General features: G+C 41.8%; 1 protein-coding gene across 1 annotated transcript in view; it reads left to right on the top strand.

The window, feature by feature from the left end:
• Positions 1-24,629, top strand: part of ipo11 (importin 11) — a 204,046-nt gene that overhangs the window by 6,934 nt on the left and 172,483 nt on the right. The window contains exons 3-7 of the mRNA XM_084054558.1: positions 879-979; positions 5,325-5,397; positions 9,290-9,493; positions 23,418-23,550; positions 24,476-24,534. Of these exons, the coding sequence (XP_083910684.1) occupies positions 879-979; positions 5,325-5,397; positions 9,290-9,493; positions 23,418-23,550; positions 24,476-24,534 (570 nt within the window). The remainder of the gene's footprint in view (positions 1-878; positions 980-5,324; positions 5,398-9,289; positions 9,494-23,417; positions 23,551-24,475; positions 24,535-24,629) is intronic.

The raw sequence follows: 24,629 nt of genomic DNA, 5'->3' as shown, positions 1-24,629 counted from the left end.
GAAAATAGGTCTTTATGACCTTATTGGAGGCTGCAACTGCAAGTGTTTCAGAAACTTTCAGTGCTGATTTATTTTAGAGCACATTACATTGTGAAGTGCAACACAGCCATATGAATATTCTTTGAACTTTGAAAAGCAATGAATCCGTTAACTACATGACGGCAGATTTTAATTGACAACAATCCTGTGTAGGACTACGTACAGTTTGGAGCACAACGCCACTGTATCAAAGAGCTATGTTGCACATCCAGTAGTCGCTGGTGCAAGACAAAATAAATAACAGTAAAGAGAAAAGACAGAGATGTACCTGATAATTGCACAGTCAACCTTTCATCAGAGCTACAGTACAGCTGTGTGTACGTCTCTTTACCGCAGCGTTACTTAAGCCAGCATGAGATAATTAATCAGTCCACTCGCCTAATGCTGCAGAGGTTCAAAGAGTTTAACACACTTCCAAACGATGTACATTGTTTAAGTCACAGGAGCATGGTTTTCATATCATAAATATGAACTTTAGCCAAAATCTTTGGTGTAATCCACTTGATATCTTATTTACATCTGAACAGCTTCATAGTAGCTTAGCAGCAACAGTAGAAGTTTTTCCTCTCATGATTAGTCAACTGGTTGTGTGAGATTGAGCATTTGGTGGGCGTCGGAGAGGGCATGGAGTTTTTCTTTTCTCCATTTAGTTTTCTTCTGGAAAAGACGATCTTAAACACCATTATAGCTACCTACTCTAAATAGCAACTTGTCATTTGTGGAACATATACTGGATATAGCAAGTTCTGCACAAGAAATATGTGATAAACAAATGCACACACTGATTTTGATGTCATACTGTAGGGTTTTAAGGTCCATGTTGTCCCACTGTTTTGCAGAACATCTTCAACAACCACATGCTGGACGTGAACGTCAGGTGGTTGGCTGTGCTCTACTTCAAGAATGGCATCGACAGATACTGGAGACGAGTTGCTCCGCAGTGAGTACCCCCGCCCCTGCCTATGTCATTCCCATCTCCGCCCGTCTGTCACTGTCTGTCTCTCCTTAACTTTCTCTCCTCTTTCTTTCTGTGGTTTTGTCTCCATTGATCTTTATTTCTTTCTCTTGGTTAGTGTCTATAACCCTCTGTCCTGTCTGTCTCATAACACTTAGGCTCCTCTTTTTTTCCTCACTGATTTATTGCATTTTCTCTTGTTCTCTCTGTTCCTATTTCATCATGTTGTATTACCTGTCGTGCCTTGTCTGGAGTTAAAGGATCTTGCTTCAATTTTGTCCTTTTTCTTCTTCTCTCGTGTGTTGTAATTATTCAGACTGCTCTTTGATTTTACGCACAATTTATTCTTTTCCATCTCTATCGCTTCTTGTCTATATTGATATAAAGGCCCTGAGGTCGTTTTTACATTGTTGGGATTTGAATGGAGCATTTGCCCTTTACACCCACATGACTCTGGCTGGCACTGAACAAACCCTGAGGCAATCAGTTCTGTCTCGGCACACTGGAGGGACATTCTTTGACCATTTCTTCTTAGTATTACCTTCCCTTTTATTTCTTTGTCTCTATAGTTTTCTCCTGATCTAAGTTTCTCATCTGATATTTCATGTAATCATGTGCTTGGCTGCTGTTCAGGGGTGCTTTGTTACTTGAGACCTTAGTGTGATTGCATTTGGATCACTGCCATGTCCCTAGCTAGGCTTGGGTAGTGCAAGTGACAGCAGCGAGTTTGAGAAGTGAACACAGAATGGCAGTTCCTATCAAAGCTTCCTTCTATTTCACCATAGAGTACCATACTGGTGGTCTGAATTGTTTAGCCCATTCATTGACTGCGTCTCATTGCATACTTATGCAATATTACATTAGAGGGTATGCTTTTACAGTCATTATTGGCAGGACAGTGATGCAGTCAGGAGCTTTACGCAGAGTTCTTCAAGCATTGCTGAAGTGCCAGTAATGACAGTAAAGCACAGAGTTGAGTGGAATATTGCAATTATACAACAGTTACCATCAAAATAAAACATTTATTCATATTGTCGGGCATATCGCTCTAAAAGTAACAACCTCTTTGTGAGTGTTATTCTGGAAATACGTGGGGTCTAACAGAGAGGATAACTAGTCCATGTTAACTCAGCCAGTCTTGGCCCATTGAGAGGGCTCTGTGTGAGCCAAACTCTCCCAAACTGAATGAATACCACAGATAGAGAAACAAAACTTCACTGGTTAGCACAATCTCATTGTAACTAAGATATTTGTTATATATATTTAGCTACTACATCCGCAAACTTGACATGCAATCGGCTAGCATTAGCCACCTAACCTACCACAGCAACACTGTGTAACTGAACCCTATTTTGAGGGGTTCGCTAATTAACGTCTGATGCTATAGGTCTTAACTTGTGCCGTGGGGGTGTGTCCTGTGCAATGTTGGTATTTACCCTTGGAGAGTCTTAGATCATCACCGATGTTTTGACCAAAATATTGTCAGAAAAAGAAAAGTTTCCAAATCAATTTGAAAAACGGGTGTCGCACGACTCGCACTATTAGAGTAAAAATGGCAGATCTACAAGCTCCCAATGTGTCGAAATACGATGGGTTGTGAGCTTGTGCTTACTGTGCGTTCCCTTGTTTTTTCCCCCCTTTGTCTTGCACTATGCTAGCACTGCTGAGGGTGTATAGTGTTGTTTATTACACAGCTTGGTTAAACGCCTGATTCTGATTGGTCAATCACTGAATTCAGCGGTGTGTTATTTCTGTATAATGACGATGAGCTCAATAACAGACCGCTGTCTAATCAAAGGCTCAGAACAGCTACTACTGACAGCAATGCAAAACATGCCATCCAAGTTTCCTTTTTGTGTACGCAAATCCTCCTATGGGTTAATGATTAATCACCAGGTTTGAGAGAGAACATAGGAATTTATAAACATAGGCCTACTGTACTTTTTGGATTCCGGAGAAATGTAAATGAAATCTTCATCTGGGACGTGTCGCTGTGTGCACTTCACACGGCGGGCGGCCCTCGCTATGAGTTCGCTCCTTCCTTTTTATAAACCCACTCCCCGGGTTAAAAATCGTCCCGCGCTGCTCCAGCTCCACTCCGCTCGTATGCTCTGGTCTCCACCCAGAGCTTGTCTACAACCTAATTTAAACTACTTAGTTATTCTAAGGTTCTTAAACATTCAAACCTTCTTAATTTGAAAGAAAGAGAAGAAAATAACTATTTTATTAATTTCCGTGATTTCAAGAATCCCCGAAATAAGTCTCACTCTACCAGTCCCAGTCACATACTACTGTATATCTATTTCTAAATCTGTTCCATTCATTATTCCACATCAGCTTCCAGCGGTTTCCCCCCAGTGTGGATACGCAGGTGTGTCTTCAGTTTACTTAACACATTGAAACTCCTGTCACACTGTTTACAGTGGAAAGGTTTTTCCCCAGTGTGGATACGCTGGTGTGTCTTTAGAGTAGCTAGCCAACTGAATGGTTCGTTTTGTAAGAGACATGTAAGGCTTGCTTAATGTCTCTCCTCATTCACTCTGTGTCGTCACTATGATGAGGAAGGTATCCCCCGGCAAATGCACATATATGGAGTCAAATGCACATATATGGAGATTAACACACTGATGTCAGACAAAACATAAACCAAATGCACATATATGGAGCGGTTAAGAAAATGTCTCCATTTGGCCATCCCTAGTATGTTTACTGTGGCTACAGAGACGGATAAAGAATTGCACAATAATGCAATGGATTCATCTTTACTGCCTCCCCCTGGTCAGCCGGGGCGCCTGATGGAGGGGAAAGGAACTGGTTGGAATAACGTGTTCCTTCCACACGCTGCGTCCAATCGGGATAACTCCCCCCTGTCAGGTGATAAGAAGCGTCTTGCTAGCTCCTCATGCATTGAAGGAGGCATGAGCTCAGTTCTGGGCTCTCCCTAGGCTGGCAGCAGGAGAGCATTATTATTATTAGTAGTATTAGTGGTAGTAGTAGTATTGGGCTATTCGGTTTTAAGTCTGACGTCATTTCGTAGTCCGATGTCACGTCCGGGTCCAAAAGGCACCAGCGCCGTCCACTCTTCATTGTAAACAAACATGTTGGAACCCGTAAATCTTTTTACAATAACATCCTTTTTCAGAAATGAATTGAGGGTTAATAAGGGTCTTAATGCTAATTGCGACCGTAGGTCGCACTTCACTCCGTCACTCCGTCACACACGTCACACTTTTGCCCTGCTCATATCTCCGCACCCATTGCCCCGATCCATGCCACATTTTGCACACACACTCCTTACCTGCCAAACTACACCCTCCAAGGACCCCCGGAGCTCCAGGGACCCCCAGCTGCCTCGGGGACCCCCAAGTGTAAAAAATGAGCACATGTGGACAAATGACCAAATGACCACCCGAACGGGGCTGCTCACGGGGCATTCCCGGGGACCACCCACTCCTGGTGCTCCAGAACGGATGCAAAAGTGGTGGCGCCCCCAGTGGAGGACCCCCTGCCACTGCAGCTCACATAAAATGCCCTAACTCGGGGGCTTTACGCCTGTCTGCATTCTCATCAATCTCCCACTGTGCTCCCCACAACAAAATCTGTGCCAGTCGTATTTCTCAGCATTCACTCTGTTACCCATTTGCAACAGCTACACATTACACGTTTTCTGCCCACATAAACGCCACCATGTCACAGCTAACCCCACATTTACACCACCAAACAAAACTATCCATTGCCCACACAACTAGGAACCAATCGCCGTTACAGCCCTCTTCTGTATACATGTGACCTACGGTCGCTTATCTCCCGATTAGGGAGTCTTACTGGTATCATAGACAGTAAAAAGTAGGCTAATATATATATTTATATTTGTATTTATTTATTGCGGCTTAACAACCGAATATTGGCAGATCTACAAGCTATGGATTGTGCGTGTTCGTTCGGTTGACTTCCATTCATCTGTGTTTTTTACGTGGGTGAAAATATTTTACGGTAGTCGTTCATATAGGGGTGGTATCAGGAGTGGTTTTCAAAGCAGTAGGTCTAGGTTTGTTAGCGCTGGTTTTCACCGCTGTTCTATCTAGCCCATACATTGAATTTACATTTCCCAGAAGGACCGGAGGTGGAGATCTTTTTCGTCTATTTATTTTGTTCTGTCATCTCCTTTTAATGTATTCGGCATGTTTTGCCACCAAGTCTTCTCAGTGCTCTATTAGTTTACATGTCATTTCCAAGCCTCACATATCCCTTTTGTGTTTTGACTTCCTTCCCCTCCATTCATTTCTTTTCAGCATATATATTATCATATTTTTTATCCTTGTCTTAACAGCGCGCTGTCAGAAGAGGAGAAGATGTCACTGCGTGCTGGCCTCATCACAAACTTCAATGAGCCAGTCAACCAGGTCAGTGGAGTGGATTGTGTCTGTCAGAGACGGCACTGGCCATTGTCAAATGTCATGTCAGTACATATTTGGACAATAGTGTAAATTAATTAATAATATCTTTCTTTACACTCAACGCAAATATGTCCTAACATGGGCGTAGGTTTTGTTTGAAAGTTACGAGGGACTAGGGATGCATTTGACCTCATTTTCTTTTAAATGAATGAGTATTCTGTGTCTTAGTTAATGCAAGTACTGACGCCATCACATTGCTACGCTGGCATATAATACAGATAGTTCTGTCTTTGTGTTAGCATTAGGTTTGTCGTTTTCACAATGAATTGAAATTATTTCATTTTATTTTTACCACAACATAAAAGGTTGTCAAAAGGGCTTTTGTATAAATTTGCCTTTTGTTGCTGACTCCAGATAGTTTGACAGTACTCCTCATAGAATTCTTTGGGCTGTACATTACCTGTGCTTGATGTATTACACGGCCATAAAAAACTTCTAATAAAGTTTTTTAGTTTACAGTTTCTGTCTAATTGAGTGAGCCATCTCCCTTAGTTTCATAGTAAAGCACTGAGTAGTGCAAATTATTCACGTTTAAAAAAAAGCAAAGAATAGCTCTTATCAAGGTAATAAAGTTTACTTAGAAAACCGAACAACCAGGTGCTCACAGGAGAACAAATCAAATGAGATTAAACACACTCAGTTTTTTTTTCCTTTTTAAGGAAGTTTACTTGTTGAATAAGATGAGGTGGCTCAACAAATTAAGTTGAGTTTGACGTCAAGCTTCCCATTATTTGGGAATGACCTTCAAAACATGCACTTTCAATGAGGTAGCTTTCTCCAAGATTCATGTTGTAATGAATTGATATAAGTACGTAGATAGATATTGTACAGATGGATAGATAGACCGTTATTGATCTCTGTGTCGAAATTCAGGTGTTGTAACGGCAACACCAGTAAGCATGAAAAACAGCATAGGTACATGTAAAAGTAGAGATAAAAATCTGATAAGATTTCAAATAAAGGACTGAGTTAACGTAATGTATATTCTATCAATAAATATAATGTACAATCTATCACCAGTGAATATATGCATATCTTCATAATATGTACAGTCTATCAACAGTGAATGTTATGAGTACAGCAGTTATCCATAACCGGCATCTGTCATGGTTCTGCAGTGTACATCCCAGTAGTAGGAGCAGATGTGCCAGAGTCTAGCAGGAGGAGACCGTAATTCAAGAACAGAACATAATATGAGGGTCAGGCTTGGCTACTGGAACAAAGGACTGTCACTGTCCAAATGTTTCTTTTGTCCTAAACATCCATAAATTGAGCGAGGCTTGTGAGCCAGTTCAGTCAGTAGACTCAAGTCGCTCTGCTAGCCCTGTGATACACTCTTCTCACTGAAACACACATCAATGCCCCCTCTGTAAAATAACGTGGGCTATTTAAGCTGTCACATGCACATGCCCTCTCCGTAATAAGGTGTTCTGTTCTATCTAAGCTGTCACATGCACTTGCCCACACTCACTCTACCTATGCTGCTGCTCCACTGCTCAGATTCGAACCATTGTTGCTGATTACCATTCCTGCTCTTCACCACTCCAGTCCTCCACCAGCATCAACCTGTAGGCTCTGACTCTAGCTTTGCTCTGAAAGTTTACTAAAATCACTAATTTGCTCTCACATTTGCAAAGCTTAGGGACGACTTTTGATAATTACATATATTATTAGTCCATATCTAAAGAACAATATAAGTGTTTTTTTTCATATATTTATATGGAAATTACTTAACATTAGAAATTTTGAAGAGGTGACCCTATCGCAGAATGGAATTGCACAGTGATGACATCACTAGTGGAGGAAGCTCCTAGATGTACACGGTATTGCCAGTACTTTGAGTATAATATTGGCCTATGAATGAATATTGTAATGTCTAGCGTTCAGTAAGTATCCTTGTATTTGACCTCTTCCACTCCTGACATTACGCAATTGCTCAACTGAATGTAGGCGGTGGGGCAGATTTAGCCCTATTCATTGGTGTTCACATTCAAACCATTAAACTAGAGTGTGATAGACGGCAGACGATATGAATGGTTGTCTGGGTTTTCAAATCCCTCCGCTACCAAAAAGCCCTTAATGATCCTGAAGACATGGTTGCCACCCCTGCTTTAAGGTGTATGTTTGCACTGAGTGTTAATCAACTGTATATTATATATAGTGTATAAATTGTAACTGCTATATGTTAAACAGAATGACATGTATAAAGGATGGGCATAAATAAGCTTTGAGCTTCAGCCTATGCCTTTTCGATCAACCAGAAAGTGTTGGATTACAGTGTGTGATGTTTTGTGATACTGTTGATGAGGATTGAAATAAACAATCTAAATCTATACTGTTTAATGAATACATTAATGAATTAGATAAATGTTGAATGTGAGTTGTCTGATTGAATTATTAGTCACATGAACAAATGGCTCTGACTGTACCAAAATCTAAGTGTTATTCTAAAGGTGGTAAAATGTAGATGAGGACTTTACTGATTTACTGAGTATTAAGAGGTTTGGTGAACAGGTCTATATGTTGTGTATAACTCTCTGTGCAATGACTTAACCTTGCTATCCCGAGAGATGGATGTGCATCCATCTGTCTAAAATGCAGTGACTTTGAGTTGTGGCCATTTATCGTGGTTTCAGGCGCTAAGACTGTAAGGCTACATCATGACTGATAGGTCCATATGGAGAGGAATGACTGCCGTTCAAATGCCATATGTCTCTGGCTCTCCTTGTCAAACCAAACCACTGGAGGCTATTTTGTATGTTTTGACTTTGAGGCCTGGTTATTTCAGCAGTGTGAGTGTGTGGATCGCTTAAGGGAAAAAAAAGGATTGAAAGTAACATTGTGATGATTGCATTTTTGACCGTAAATTAGCATTAGCATATCGTAAGTGTTAACAAAAGCACACATTTGTGTATATGCATGTGAAATACGCATCATGCTGAATGAGTTGTGGCTGCTGTGTAAACGGGATCAACTCCACTTTGCTGTGCATAGTTTGAGCAGTAGCCATGACCATTCATCTCCATTCACACCTGTCTGCCCAAGTGAGTGGTTGTTTTATTACCATCTGCATGCAGTTGCTCTCCTTTACCGTCTGTTCAGGGGAACGTGTTGGAAGGTGGAGCACACACACACACACACACACGCACGCACGCACGCACGCACATGTTATGTTGGTCATCGTGCCACTAAATCCCAGCAGTTGTGCCTCTACTGTAAGTTATTACACTACAGCAGGGGTCTTCAACAGGGGGTCCGGGACCCCTAGGGGGTCCTCAGAGTCACTACAGGGGGTCCGCCAGATCTTTGTGTGATGTGATTTTGTTTTTTACCTTAACCACTTGAACCCTAGCATCCCTTTTTCTGAGGAGAACTTTATCCAAAAATAGCAGATCTACAAGCTCACAACGCCTCGCGCTGCGAGGCGTTGTGAGCTTGTAGATCGGCTATTTTTGGCAAAGAGGTATAGGTGTAGAGGGAAAAAAGAGCAGACCAAGTAAACCAAAAAAGTTTAATCTGAAACACAATTTCATACAATATAGAGGGGGTCCCTGCTTCACCTCTCTCTCAGCTAGGGGGTCTTTGGCCTGAAAAGGGTAAAGACCCCTGCACTACAGGGTTTCTTCAATTCCTCAAAATAGCCAAACTATGCCATGACCTTCCTAGTCACTCAATCCCAAAGTAACATTTGGTGTAAGACTCAAGAGTTGCACCTGAGATGGTTGGAGCCTTTTTTTTTCTTTTTTTTTTAAACCTTTCAGGCATCCCCTATACACATCAGTCCAACCTTTCATCCAACTGTCGTCTTTTTTTCATGTCTCTTTGCCCCTCCTGCCAGATAGCGACGCAGATCGCAGTGCTCATAGCCAAGGTGGCCCGTCTGGACTGCCCCAGGCAGTGGCCGGAGCTCATCCCCATCCTCCTGGAGTCGGTGAAGGGCCAGGATGGCCTGCAGCAGCACAGGGCCCTACTCACCTTCTACCACGTCACCAAGACGCTGGCGTCCAAGCGGCTAGCACAGGACAGACGCCTGTTCCAAGACGTGAGTAGTACGCACACATGGGCGACCGCTCGCAATCTGTCACTGGTTTGTTTTCGTTAATGTCAGCCCTCCCGGCTGGATGCCTTTACCCCAAATTGTTGTTGATGCTTAGTTTTTAGCCATCTGTTTTTTATACTGTCTTTATGTTGCTTTCCTCTTTCTCTACTTTACTCTCAGGCTTAAAAAACTGAATGTCCACAAAATGTAGAGGTGTAGAAATGTATTTATTCTGGGGCACCGATATCCTTTTGGTGAAGGCGTGTACCACATATAGGCTCTGATGCTGATTCCCGAGCCCGGCGGAGCTTGATTTGTACTATGTAGTCACTAGTGTGTACTCCGTTATGTTTGTGAAGTGTCCTGTCTTAGACTCTTTGAGCTGCTACGTGAAAAAAATATTACAAGCACACTTGTAACAACAAAGCAAAGTTGTAATGCATTGCAGAAGGATTTATGTTTTGTTTTTGAAGATTGAACATTTTCACTATAGGTAGGCAAAGCCTGTAAACCATTAGTCATTTTGGTTTACAATAAAAAATAATAACATACTGTAGGAGTTCATCATTTTGATCTGACCACTTATATGAATTGCTGGAAAAGGGTTCAGGAATAGCCCTAGACTGGCTGTGATATTACATACATTTCATGTATTCCAAATACACAGCCATAGTGCAGGAATAGCATTCTGACGAATTGGAGAATCAAGTTGAATCGTAATCTAATGGCAAAGCCAGTGAAGATTCACACTTCTAATGAAATGTCGTTTTTTCCATGTCTTTTTCTATTTTTTCAAATAATTTGGAATGTCTGTAGTTTGTGCTGCAGGAATGTCCATATGTTTTGCAGTGCCAGGCTTTTCCTGCAGGAGATGCTGTTTAGCTTCTGAATGACACTTGAGTCAGACCCTAGATCTACCATCATCACATTGAGCTCTCCACATTCTGTGTGTGTCTGCCAGTGGTGTGAAGTAACTAAGTAGATGTACTCAAGTACTTTACTTAAGTAACATTTTTAGGTATCTTTACTTTACTTGAGTATTTCCAATTGCTTTTACTTTTGGTACTTTAAGTACATTTTGATGCCAATACTTTCGTACTTTTACTCAAGTACATTTTGAATTCCGGACTTTTACTTGTAACAGAGTATTTCTATATTGCAGTATTGATACTTTTACTTAAGTAAAAAATGTGAGTACTTTTCCCACCACTGTCTGCACATTTGTGTAAGCATGACATGTGTGTGTGATTGATGTGTGTGTGTGTGTGTGTGTGTGTGTGTGAAAGAGAAGAGAGGGTTTCTGTGTGTATCTATGTACGTTTGCTTCTGTGTTTGTGAGACTGTCTGAAATATCAGACCAGATGCTGAAGTTACAAAGGAAGCGCCAAAAAGAGTGAGTGAGTGATTGAGGGATAGATGGATGGTGAGACGGTGAGAGAGAAAGGGGAAAATGCTTAGACCCTGGAGAGACTTCATCTAACCCAAGAAGCTTGTCTTTAAGCAACATGGGGCATCCTTCATAGGGCAATCTGAGCCCCATTCAACAGCGCAGCTTTGAATGATGATTTTAATGCTAAATGGCCCATGAACTGCTCTCTCCTCTGTGTCGACAATACCGGTCGGGTGCCATGCCCGTACACATTATGCCAACACCAGCAGTCTAGCACACAAAATATGCATCATAGTGGAGAGACATAGGGCAAAGCCCCGATGTTAAGAATGCTTAAAGATGTTAAGAATGCTTAAAGATGTTAAGAATTCTTAAAGATGTTGAGAATCACACTGGAATTCCAGGAGTAAGTAAAGGGATATAATCAAAGAATTAAAGTCCACTTAAATCCTGCCTTCAGGGTTTGCTACAACCCAGCATCAACACATTTGCTTGAATGAATTGGGCTCTTGGGTGAATGTGGTGAGCATATTAGCGGGATATTAAAAATGGCCGAAGCTTCTTCTTTTTTTGCATCTGGAATATGAGAATTGGTTAATACTTAAAACATACAGTATTTAGTTTTTTTTAATTCTATATTACATACAGATGGGTGGAAGGATAGATAGATGGGTAGATAGGCCTATATACTGTACATACTTTATTCATCCCCTTGGGGAAATTGTGGTGTACTTGAACCAACCCTCACCTGGGTTGCTTACATCCCTACAAATCGAATGGGTGTAGTTTGTGTATACCATAGAGCATACATAAATTCAGACAAGATCTCTCACAGTACTTCCTCTGATTCCCTTGCAGAGTGGTTGATGTCCAATAAGATATACTATTGGAAAGATACCAAGACTGCAGAAATGTGTTTGCCCGTAACACGTAGCATCACATGTGAAAAGTTCCCTTTTGTATTCTGAAACAATTCCCTCAAGGCTATGTTCGTGGCCTAGTTTTATCTTTTTAAATAATGGATGATTTGAGAGCCATTTTCCGTCACCACATTTACAGTATTTATCACCTCTGGCCGTTCAAATCGTACCTGTGTGAATTATTAAAAAGTTTGGACAGAATATTCAATCTTTCTTTGCCCCCCCCCCCCTCCAATACGTAAACATCTGTGTAATATTTTGTCCCACCAGACACCATTACACACCAGAGGTTATATCTGGTTTAGTTTTTTCAATTGGAAAACTTGCCTCATATCTCTCCAGAGCTCTTAAACTGCTTTTCACTTGTTTTTATGTTTAGTTTGGCTTTGCTCTTTCTTTCTCACTCTCTCTATTTTACTCTCTATTTATTGGAAAGGTGTGTATGTGTGAGATGGGAGCATGCATGCGTGAGTGTGTTTGCACTAATTTGCCCAACTCCATGCATGCTTGTGTGTGTGCTACCATTCTCACTAGACAGCACAGCAGGAAGCCGAGGCGGTCACTACCTGTGAAGCTGATAGCGAAGCAGATTGTCTGAGCCCCCCCCCCCCCCCCCCCCCCACACACACACACACAGTTAGACAGACAGCAGCACATTATCTGGCACTTGGTCTTATTGGCGTATTGGCTGAAGGTCTATTTTGTAAACACTGGCACCTTACCAGACGCACCCCTGTTCAGTGACAGAGAGGAACGTTTTTTAATGAAAGGGAGGGAGAGAGCAAATCAAGGAGGAGAGAGAAAGAAAGGGAGATGACAGAGGAGGGGCAGAGCAACGGAGAGATGAATTGCAGGTAGGGATAAGAAACCATGGAATAGTCGAGGTTAATCAAAGTGTGATTGTGAGCCTTTTTTATTTTTATTTTATTTCATCCCAAACATGAAAATTCATCATTGCTGCTGCTGTTATGGACCCCCCCAGCCCAGCACCCATGAACACTTTATAATGAAAATAAAAACAGGGGCTTAATGTGAGGCACGAGATGAACTAAACGCATCATGAATTTTTTTAATGGATCCACAGACAGGCAACACAAATAGTCAGCACTTGTAAAGGCTCCACTGTGGTTAATGGTGTGCGCCTGGATGACGGCGTCTCTTACAATGCGATTGCACAAATGAAAATGATATCGCTGAGTAATAGGTGCTCTCTGCTGCCAATTTGAGCTCATGAATATGCAATCTTGCCTTGATAATGCAGCTGCGATGACCTCGCTCAGAGCAATAATGTGGATCAGACGAGACAGGATAATGTGCATATCAAAAGGAATCCAGCCCGGATAGGCGTGTTGGGTCTATTCTTCATAAGCTGTACTGGAGCCAGGTGTTGGTGCATCTCGGACACTCCGTATCTCACCGTCATCACAGGCCGGCCGGCTGTCTGTTGAACAAATAGATTCAAAAGAAACAAACCATCATAGATTGAAGGCGGATGATCAAATAGACGTTTGTAGAATTTGGGCCTTGTTCTGACACATGAGAAGTTGTAAAAGTCTGCAGATGGTTGTTGAAACTTCGGCCATTTGTCGTGGTCGTGTATGATCGTGTGTGTGTGTGTGTGTCACACACCACAAATTGTATCCGTGTTATCCATCCCCTGTCTCTCGAGCTGTGTGTCATGGCAGGCTCATGTCTGTTCTGCCCCTGTAACCACAGGTGACCTGGCGTACACATCAACTGATTACTGTTATTGAAACAGGTCACAGCTACACAGGGCTCAGGCTCTCCACACACACGCACACGCACACACACACACAGAGTCTCTTTCTCTCATGCTCAATTAAATAGGACAATCGTCGAATGTCAATGGAGATGTTGTGTAAGGAGCACATTGCAGTTTACAATTCCTTGGTCTTTTTTACATCATGTATTTCAATTTCTTTCAGTATTGTAACTCAGTCAAGTGTTATTATTTCAGGTTTCTGTAGCATATTTTGTATGCTTTTCATATATTTATATATATTCATGAGTTCTGATTATTGTCTCCGCCAGGCCGAAGGCATGGCGAGAGAGTATGTTTTACCCTCCGTCCGTCCGTCCGTCCGTGTGTCCCTCCTGTCTGTGTGTTAGCAGCTAATCTCCGGCACCGTTGGCCCGTTCGCTCCGAAACTTTGCACACACACTCCCTGGATGCCAATTCAGAACCTCTGGCCCAATTTTTTCACATGGACCTGTTATAGCGCCACCAGGAGGCCGATTTGTGCAAAACACATTTTTTTACATTACTCCTACAGATTTTATACAAACGTCATGCAAATCGGTACACAGTATCTCTATTAGTCATGTGATCAACACGGATCTGTCCGATTTCCCATATTCCATCCTCATTGCCTATGGTTGGCAGGTTTGGTTTGCAGGATTGGTCCGTTTTGAACAAAAAGCCTCAAACTATGCACGCAGCTTGCGATTTCCGTGAAATTTCACATGCACATTCCCACTAGAGGAAGAAATGCCACCCTTTTCACATTGGTCTGTTATAGCGCCACCAGCAGGTCTAATTTAGCAAAACACATTTTTGGAACAAAATGCCTCAAATCATGAATGCACCCTTTTCACATTGGCCTATTATAGTGCCACCAGGAGGCCAGCGTAACGTACCTGACCTGGCGGAGACCTGTGCTCCGAGGAGCACTTTTTCTAGTTTCATGGTGTTTTGGTTCTATTGCTGTGCAGCATATAGTCTACAGTACATGAAGCTACACAGTATCAGCGAGGAGCTTTAGATTACGCTAATGCCTTGAGCTGATCAAGTATTTTCTTGAAGTGAGATGCTTGATGAGAGTTCATACTCCCATTTTGGTCCCCAGGCTTTGCACAAGATCAAATCTGCCAAAGCTTAGACATTTTCTCCCCTGTCGTACCATGTTAAAATGCTATGGAGCAAAAGGCCTGAATTCAGAAGAATTTGAACTTTCGTGAATCTCTTCCACCACATGTGATGGCTGACTGAAGATGGTTTATAGTTTGTGTTACTGATGAACATGATGATGCATGGGAGAGAGAGAAGTGGGGCTTTATGTTTGCTCAAACTGCAACAAAGGATCAAATATCTTGCAGGATGACGATTCATAAACAGATTGGGGCGGCCATAGCTGAGTGGTTAGTGAGCCCGCCTAGGGAGCCAGAGGCCCTGGTTGCCCCAGGTTCGATTCCGGGCCAGGCCAGCATATGTGTCGATGAAATGAAATTTGTCCCTGAGCAAGACTCTTAACCCTAATTGCTCACAGGTTCTCATTGGAAACAAGACCACAAGGACTTTCATGAACGACCTGTTAAAAGGAATTATCCTTATCCTTATCCTATCGGGGGAATTGAGGCTCACTCTTTCCTCTGTTGCCGTCACGGTCCGTTTGTAAATTTTTTATGGAATCGGTTGCTGCACATTAAGAGGAAATCCTACTACTACAACATACGTAAGGGACATTCAAATAAATAAAGTTGACATGCAGGATATTATTAGAGGCAGCAGGTGTGCATTTTTCTCTGTTGACCCGCTCCGCCTGCCCGCGATAATTGCGTCTGAAATCTTGACCCGTCCACCCGCCTGCGGGCAAGGGGTCGGCCCAAAACTCAGTTAAACCACTTTAACCCTATATACATCAGCTATTTGAAATATCCAATCTAAAAGACTCGTTGTGAGCTTGTAGATCTGCTATTTTAAAAAACTTTTGACAAATTGTGAAAAACAAACATTTTAACACCACAAATATATGGGATTTAGTGTGGAACTCACCCATTTCTGTTCTCAAGGTCAATACTTGTACCCAAACACTTCTAGTCTTTTTCTTTTTATTATTCAATAAAACCATGTCCAGCTCATCATCACTTGAGGATGTAGACTCCATGTTTCTCCATGGCGCGGAAAAACTTGCACCACAGTTAACTTTATTGACTTTATGAATTTTATACGCATATACGAACGTGTCACGCTAAATGTGTACAGGCAGATGAATATTTAGATTTTTCGAGTCGTTTATTTGCATCGCCCCCCCCCGATGTGTAATGACCATAACACAGGTACCTGTGCTCACAAGGAGCATATGGTCTGTGCACTAACTGGCTGAGCCACCAGGCACCCCATACAATGTATTTCAAGCTCCGGGATCTTCATGCTACTTGAGGAAGTGCACTGAGCTTTAGTTACATAGTGCAGCTGTAATGCATTCTGTTATTTTATGCAGTTTTAACATTTTCACTCTTGCAAGCTTCCAATGTTGTTTTATTATTTAGTATAATCCTTTGGAAGCCCATTTTTGAAGTTTTCGAAGTGGAGTGAGATGCCAACTAGAACGTTGGCATTACAGAAAACTGTTCCAAGAGTGTGCTTCATGTAGAATATTATACAACCATGATGTCAGGTAATTTCAGATACTGTCTCTCGCCACCTACCAAAACCAAACCCCACAATCCACATCAACACATCTCTCAATTTAACAAGTACTGTAGATGTTTTTCCTTTGCCTCCACTTTCCTTTTCTGCCAAGCAACACGTTTGATTAGAATTGGATTCTGAGGTTTCAGTACTGTTACAGCGTCTGAAGGGGAGACTTGACATCATCTTTATGCATCATGCAATCAAAACAAACCACTTTACCTGGTGCCGAGTCACTTATCAGTGCTGCCTCTAGACGGATTGATTTACATCTAATCATTTTTCCTCTATCTACAGGAAAGTTCAAATGTTTTGACTTAGTCTTATATCACCCCAGATATCATGCTTTAATTGCCATGGTTAAGTTTGTAAACTGCTTGTCAGTACTTTTGGCAAGATGGCTGTGACCCATTGCAATTTGAGAGTGAGCGCTTCAGGTAATTTAATTATGTTGCGAATTATTTTTAGGGGGCGTCTTGGGTTTGCTGTTTGTAAGGTTTTATCACTACACACTCTACTTTATGCTTCGTTCTTACTAGCTTTGACCATTACACTGCAAACCAACTTCTCCAATGGGGACAATAAAGGCAGTCAAGTTGAAGAGAAAAATAGTTGTGATACGAATTAGAGCATTGTGATTTCTGCCTTTGAGTCAAAGTGCCTTAATGGGATCACTGTGGTAATGGCACTCAGACTGTCTCCCCTGTTGCCCTTTTCGGGGAGTCCGGGGACTTAATGTAGGCGAAGTGTTTGAGAAATTAGACGCTGATTGGTCCAGTAGTTTGCAAGATTAGCCCCAAACCGATCTGGGAACCCATCGTCAAAGAAAAGGGAAAAACAGCACCCTCTGCTGTTTTTTACCTTTGCATTTGACTCTGGGGGGAGTGAATAAATAGAACGCTGCCGACTGGAAACCGGCGTTTTGGTCTGCTCTCAGCCCTCCACTTCCGGTGGTGCGGCTATGTTTTCATTCCCACTAACAACATTTCTCCACGGAACACTAACCATTTCTCCCACGGAACATGGATCGTTTTGGTTATAAGCCCACTTGTTTCTATAATGGAAGAACAAGTTAAAATGTTACTAACTTTCCGTGGTTTTGTCGGCTCCGAGGACGCAATTCTTAAATGAGTTTGGGTTTGTTTCCGGTGGGAAGCGAAACCACAGATGTAAATCCTGCCCACAACATTTGATTGGGTAAAGCGTGGCCCGCTTCCTGGTCTAAGGCTTCTTTAGTTGGAACCTCACCTCAAAGGAGGTATTACAAAAAAACGTACCAGGTTCTATCCACTTTTGCCTGGTGGAATACCATGGAAGGGGAGTTGAGCTCAGTCAAGTTTAACCGGTACCATGCAGTTGAAATGCGCCAATATACAGTAGTTATACACTCTATAAACTTTTTTCTGAGGCCCTTATGACCACCATCATGTTAATGCTTTACAATCTCAGTCCCTAACATACTTTGGAATAAGACTGCAGGGGAAAATGGGCACTGAGGTGTCATTAATGTCTCCACAAAGTTATCAGTAAGATGACTTACAGCTTCTGTAATTACCTCCAAGTTTTCAATTCATAATGGGATTATTTGCCTATTCTAGAGAAGCGATAATGACATAAATGAGAAGGCCTTTTGAAAGCAGAATACTGATAATAAGAATAATGGGCTGTTTAAATTATCATTATATTTTGATGGGGTTGAGATAGTATAAATATAAAAGTAACTCTGCAAACCAATGGCAACCTTGAACTTTAATTGCAGCCTCTGGGCAGACACAATTATTAATGAGCATGTTAGTCAACAGTGCATAAATTCATCTCTTTTAACAGGTTGTACATATTTGCAATCTTAGACTTTGCCAGTGTAAGGCAATCACAGCACAGCATGACAAGGAAGCAATAGAGAGGCAAAGGCTCTCCTCTCATATGGTCCGATTGTCTAATATTGTTCTATTGTCTCATTTCCTCAGGCTTTCTTTCTCCCCCTATTCTCCTCCCTTCATTTTAGTGTTTTGCATTTGTTTCATGTGTTCACGCATACTGTACACACGTGCAGTAGAAATGTAAACAAAGTGTGACTGGAATCAATTATTCTGCAGAGTTAATTTGATAGGTATGCCACTCACTTCAAAAGGGAGCCTCGCTGTTACTGCTTTTGGAAGTGGGCCATGAAGCGGGGTCCAGGCAGGCAAGGTCTGCAGCACAGTGATACCCCCCGTAATTACCAACTATCAGGGGATCGATCATACTGGAGATAAATATTCTGTGACTACTTGAAAAGGTAAGAAAATCGAAAAATCACTGGAAGTGGCTGCACGCAGTGAAAGAGTTAATGAGGAGACTAAATCCTGAAACATACTCCACACAAGTACGTGAACACTTCAAGCTATGCAAGATCGATTTCATGCGTCATTATGTCGTGTGGAATGTGTCACTTGAACGTAATGCAGTGCAAGCAAGCATAATGTGCTCGTTTTATTTCTGTTCTCTTCTGCTCTGTCTGTCATAATGTACTATTGCAGGCTTAGTTTCAAATGCAACAATGTAGGTTTATTACCTCCACCAACGCAGGAGAATGCACTTATGTTTCCCAGAGATACACATTTTGTCCCACCTGGACCGGGTGTTGTCATTCTCCTTCATGTACTTTACAATACCTTCACAGGAGCACAGCAACAGACTGCTTTCATGACAATAAATGATATTATATGGCTAAAAAAGGTATAGGCTGAAGCTAATAAGCTTATTCTGCCTACCGTTTCCACATCCTGTACATAAAATGGCAACGCAGGTCATACAATCAAAATAATTTTCCCTTTTCCCCAAATAAGCCATACTCATTTTCACTGGGTTCCAAACTTTGCTGGCCCACAATAAGCTACCTGGCTACAAGGAGCACATTTCTTTTTGTTCTCCTTCTTTGGATAATTTGACGAGAACAAATGGTAAAGTGTATTAAATCAAAAGCACAGGTCTTTCTTTTGTCCCAGAAGGCTGCTGTTTCCTTGCCTTCTTTGCCACTGTTGATCCCCAAATAACTCTTGATCTGTGTTTAATTTTTTATAGCCTTGAATAGCAACAATCTTATTGGGTGAGTATGGAGTATGGAATGTATAGTCTGACCTGCACTGGGCTGTAAGATGCATTGCTCTAGACTCTATTGCTGCACAAGCCCAGACCCCCCCCCCCACACACACACACACACACACACACACACACACACACACACACACACACACACACACACACACACACTGTATACACAGTATGTGTATACAGTCTATTACACTACCCAGGTTAGACTGGTGCCCTGATGTGCTGTACCTGGTTGCCTAGAAACCAAGCAATCTGAGGGGTGTGGAGATGGAATAAAGGGTTAGGGATAGGGTTGTGTGAATTTGATAATGAAAAGAATTGTAATTCACATTTTGGATTAATCTCACATGAGGAACAGAAATGGACAGGCAGGCTGTAGATAATTGTCTTGCCAAAGACACAGCTCTTGGCAGCTTTATAGTGAACTCTGACTGAGCTGTGAAAGTTGAAAATGGTGGGTCCTCCAAGCACACCAAGTCTTTCCCACACGAGGGAATTACGAAACAGTCTGCTTATAGAAAGCAGTAAATGAAAAAAAAGAACACTCATCTTTTATTTACTTTAATTACAAGCTAAAATATAAATATGGTTGTAAAAAAACAAAGTTGTCTTTTAAGAGGCCAAGCCCTTTGATACCTACAGTACTCTTTTCACTTAGCAACAGAAGTTAAAATAGCCCAATTAGACTGTGAGGCAGTTGAAAATGCCTAATATAAAACAGGAGGAGTTTGATAAATCAACAAACATGCCGTTAGGGTTAGGCTATACCCCTGCTAGATTCACAGTAAAATGCATTTTAGGCATAGGAAACAGTCATCAGACACACAACAACCAGCGAGTAAAGCGTTAAGTAATGGAGGTCGGGACAAACCTGACGGTTAGTGAAATGACATCGATTGGCTCTGCACCGTGGCATTTTACAAATGAGCCGCAACCTGATTGGACTAAGCCACCAGCAAATGTGTGTGCGCTAACTGCATCATAGGGATTTCCCCAGGTTCCCACAAGTTTGACAGCTGAATACAGTTTGACTGCATGAACAATTTAATAAGTAAGTAATCTCACCAATAAATACGAATGTCCACAGGTTGCATAACGTTTACCAATGTATTGGTTTATTGTAAGACAAAGAAAAAACAGGAGAACACTTCCGTGAGCACTGGCATTCTTTTGCAAATTTACTAAAGTGACTGTCACTGCACTTACACAGCGGAATGAGCTGTCATATAAACGACACTTGAAAATCACTTTTACCCAAATGGCTAGTGCAAATTAGAAAAAGACATGTAAACAGAAACGCAAAATGTATGCCAGGCCTACTCACCATGATGAAACAGACCACCTACTACTGTAAAGTGCATAGTTGCAAACGTAATTATTCCTAAGCCTATAAAAAATAAAGATAGACTACTCGCTCTTGACAAAGTCCTCCTCATTCATGGTCGTAGACTTACGCTCCCGGTTAGCATTCAAGAAGATAAGGATATCCACATGAGCTGGGTGTAAGCTTGATCGCTGCCTGATAATCGGGTTCCCAGTGAGTGAAAATGCCCTTTCAGTCGGGGTACTGGTGGCTGGGACTGCCAGGTAGGCTTTGGCCAGCTTGGCCAAACAAGGGACCTGCCTCTCATAGCGTGCCCACCAATTCAGAGGGCTGCTCGTTGTGTGAATGAGGGCGATCTGGAGATATTCCTGTACCTCCTCGGTGCAGGTGTTGTCTACACTCAGTGCTTTTTTTGCTCGCATAGTGAGGCCCAAACAGCTCTTCATAATCACTTTTGAGTCGCGTTTTCCCCCCTCTGGCTCCTCTGTCGCGCTGCCCACGGCGGTATCTGCAGGGGTGGAGTGTGGAATAAGTCAGAATACCGTTTGCGTGTAAGTTCCACATTTCAGTGAATGAAATTTTGCATTTAATACATTCATAATTTCCTGTAGCTGCAGGCTGGTTCAGCTCCTCATCTTGCAGTAGCTGAATCAGGTGGCATTTAACTTGCAGTTTAGTGTTCTCTGGGAGGAAACAGAGATCTTTGAACCTCTGATCCAGTATACAGGCGATGATAGGAACTGAGCCCACCGAGTCGTAGTGTTGTGTCCAACTTGAACCTGGTTCTCAGCTGTGTTGCACAGTGTTCTTAAAGTTGCGGGCTGCTGCTAAATCAGATTCATTAACACTCAACATCCATTCGGGCCCATTCTCCAGTAGGGTGAGGATAACAGGATAAATAAATGAGAGTCCAACGTACAATTCCACACACATGATGGTAGTTGCCTTTGCCAGGGGTCTAAGCACAGGCAGTAGCTGCTGGATCAGCTCCCATTGTGAGGCTCTCATTTGGAGGTTTACTTTCTCGTCCTCCAGTACGGCTGGGACAAGGATGCGCTGCTCACTAAGTCGCTCCAGTGTTGTGACGGTTGAATTCCAACACGTGGCACAGCCATTTTGGAGCCTGAACATCTTTGACATTGAGCAGGTCATTTCTTCAGTGCACATGTTGCTACAGACCAAGTATTTCCACACTTGATGTGTTCTGTCTAGACGGTCACATTTTTCTCTGGCTCTTTCTCCTTCTCCATCATGTTCTCCTTTGCCGCAATTTTTCCAACTGGTAATTACTTCCGTGGTGATGAAAGGTGACGGTGAATAATCAATAAAAAGTGTACAATGTCGAATTGTGGCTTTGAAATTTGAATATTCGACTATTCTGTGAGACCCCTAACACACACACACACACACACACACACACACACACACACACACACACACACACACACACACACACACACACACACACACACACGTTTCTTTTTTTTTAATGCAAACTTTCCAGGAAGGGAAAGAAAGTAGTTTCTATTACTTGGGATCTCCATTGATCATGTCATTGGTACTGTAGGTGGGTTTCTGAACTATCCAGAGCCCATCAGTGACACACAGAGTGAGTAGACAGAAATGGTGCCAATAAAACTTACTAAGGACCAATTATATGAAGATGAGCCTGAAAATGAGTGAAGTGCCCCTTTGAATTATCCAATTATTAGTTAATTAAAAATAACTATAAGTTAATAAATACATAAATATATACCTGTATATATATATTTTTAACTGAACTTTTCAATTACACATTCCTGTGTAATTCCTCCCAAATGGGTTCAAGGTTCTAGGTGTCAGGACTAAACACCACTCTAATCACAGCCAGTGAATTTACACAGCAAGAGATGGGACAGTTTTGTGTCACAGCAGAACTGAAATAATTTCTCATGTCAACCATGTAAGAACGTATACAAATAAAATCACACAGCTCACGTTTTGTTCAGATTGGTATTGCCAACCTTCTGGTTCTGTCACTCATTTACAACCACAGCGAGATATGGCACAGCAAGTGTCTCAGAACTGTCTCCTCAAGTCCCTCTGCCAGATTTGTGCTAGTGTGTTGTTCATAAATAGGGCGAGTTTGCAGAACATGACTAAACGGGCTCATGCACAAATGACGCACACGCCTGGGAGAGTGTGCATGTGAACTCGGGTAGCCTTGAGCACCACGGGTACGCCCAATTGTGTTCCTAGCTCGTGCATGAGACGGTTTACACTGGAACTGTTGTAAATAATACTTTCAGCGGAAATTATGTGCTTTGGATGTAATGACTGGATGTAAGACTCTAAAATTATATTCTGAAAGATGTGTTGTAGTTTATGAACAGATTTTTGATATAGTTTTGCTATTGTTAATATTGGACCACTTCCAGAATGATTCCATTATGAAAGCTGATGTTTAATTTGTTTGGATTAGGGTAATGAGATCTCATTTAAATCAAATTACTCTTTTTGGCTGTGTGTGTGTGTGTGTGTGTGTGTGTTTTTGTTTGCAGATGCATTAATGTAATTCCTTTTGTTGCCCGTCTAACGTGTGGTTTTGCATACAGTACGTAGATTGTAGATTATTTTGTGACTTATTTTTGGGTGGACTCACTTGAATTCTCTAAATTCGGAAACTGCTTAATTGGTATGCCCATTTGTGCACGTGATCACTGACCTAGGGGGGTGTGTGTGTGTGTGTGTGTGTGTGTGTGTGTGTGTGTGTGTGTGTTTGTTGGCAGCTGGCATCGGGTATCTACAGCTTTGCCTGCTCCCTTTGGAGCCACCACACCGACTGCTTCCTCCAGCAGATCTATGCAAGGGACGAGGCGGCAGCACTCAGCTCATTGGAGAGGACTTTGCTCTCCCTTAAAGGTAGCAAAATACATACTGTAAAGTGCATACATTGTAAAGAAATTCACAAACAAGCACAACCAACACAGACACAATTTCCAATTGTGTTTGGCCTCTTAAAAGCCAGACAAAGCCATTTGTGGAAGTTAATTAAAACATTTTTTATTATTAATTGCACACACACACAAATGGAAATAATCAGCACTCAGCATCAAGGTTGGATTGTGGGTACGTCCCTGCGCCATACTAGCGTCATGTCTACGGTGTACTGGTACATCAAGCCGCCTTACTGTACAGAAACTGGAGATGGTCACATGGAGCCTACTTACTTACTTCCACATATAAATGAGCTCTCTCATATTAGTATACAGATATGCATTGATTCTATTTACTATACTTGGCTTCAGGTTTGATGTTTGTGTGTGACTTGCAGAGCACACTGTATTTAAATTGGATTGTTAACAGCAGTGCTGTTATTAAAGACAAAAATAGATACACAATAGTACACTTTGTATTAGTGCAAGCTTGCACTGAATTGGTACTGAAAAAGTAGTGAGAAAAAAGGGGGTTCCACCGCGCATCAACCAGGTATCACAGGAGAACAATGGCAACATAGGTAGAGAGGAAAGCACAGGAGCAACTAGGATTAACTTACTGTATTTTTTATTCAGGTGCAAAGTACATTAAAATTTCAATGTCAATCTTGATAAAGATGTAACATACATCGAAATGTTCTCCAAATTGATTGTACTTTACACCTTAATAAAAAAGGCAGTAAGTTGATTTGAGTTGTTAGTCCTCTACCACTGATAGAAAAAGTAGTATCGGTGCATCTCCACTCACACCCACTCAAACAGCCACATGATTTTATTGATGAATATTCATTGACTGTATAATGAGTACCAGTGATTACACCTGGGTTAATCTGTTCTCTCCCTCTCCACAGTTCTTCGCAAACTGACTGTCCATGGATTTCAAGAGCCACAACAGAATATGGAAGTGATGGTGAGTGAGAGGGAGGAAAAAAGGGCTTATTTATTAAAAAGGTAATTTTATAGTGGGTGTGGAGCAATCATACATTTCAGAATGTGTTCTTATCT

This window comes from Gymnoscopelus microlampas (genome assembly GCF_963454915.1).
Source record: "Gymnoscopelus microlampas genome assembly, chromosome: 4".
Classification (NCBI taxonomy): domain Eukaryota; kingdom Metazoa; phylum Chordata; class Actinopteri; order Myctophiformes; family Myctophidae; genus Gymnoscopelus; species Gymnoscopelus microlampas.
This window is presented reverse-complemented; position numbering and strand designations above follow the sequence as displayed.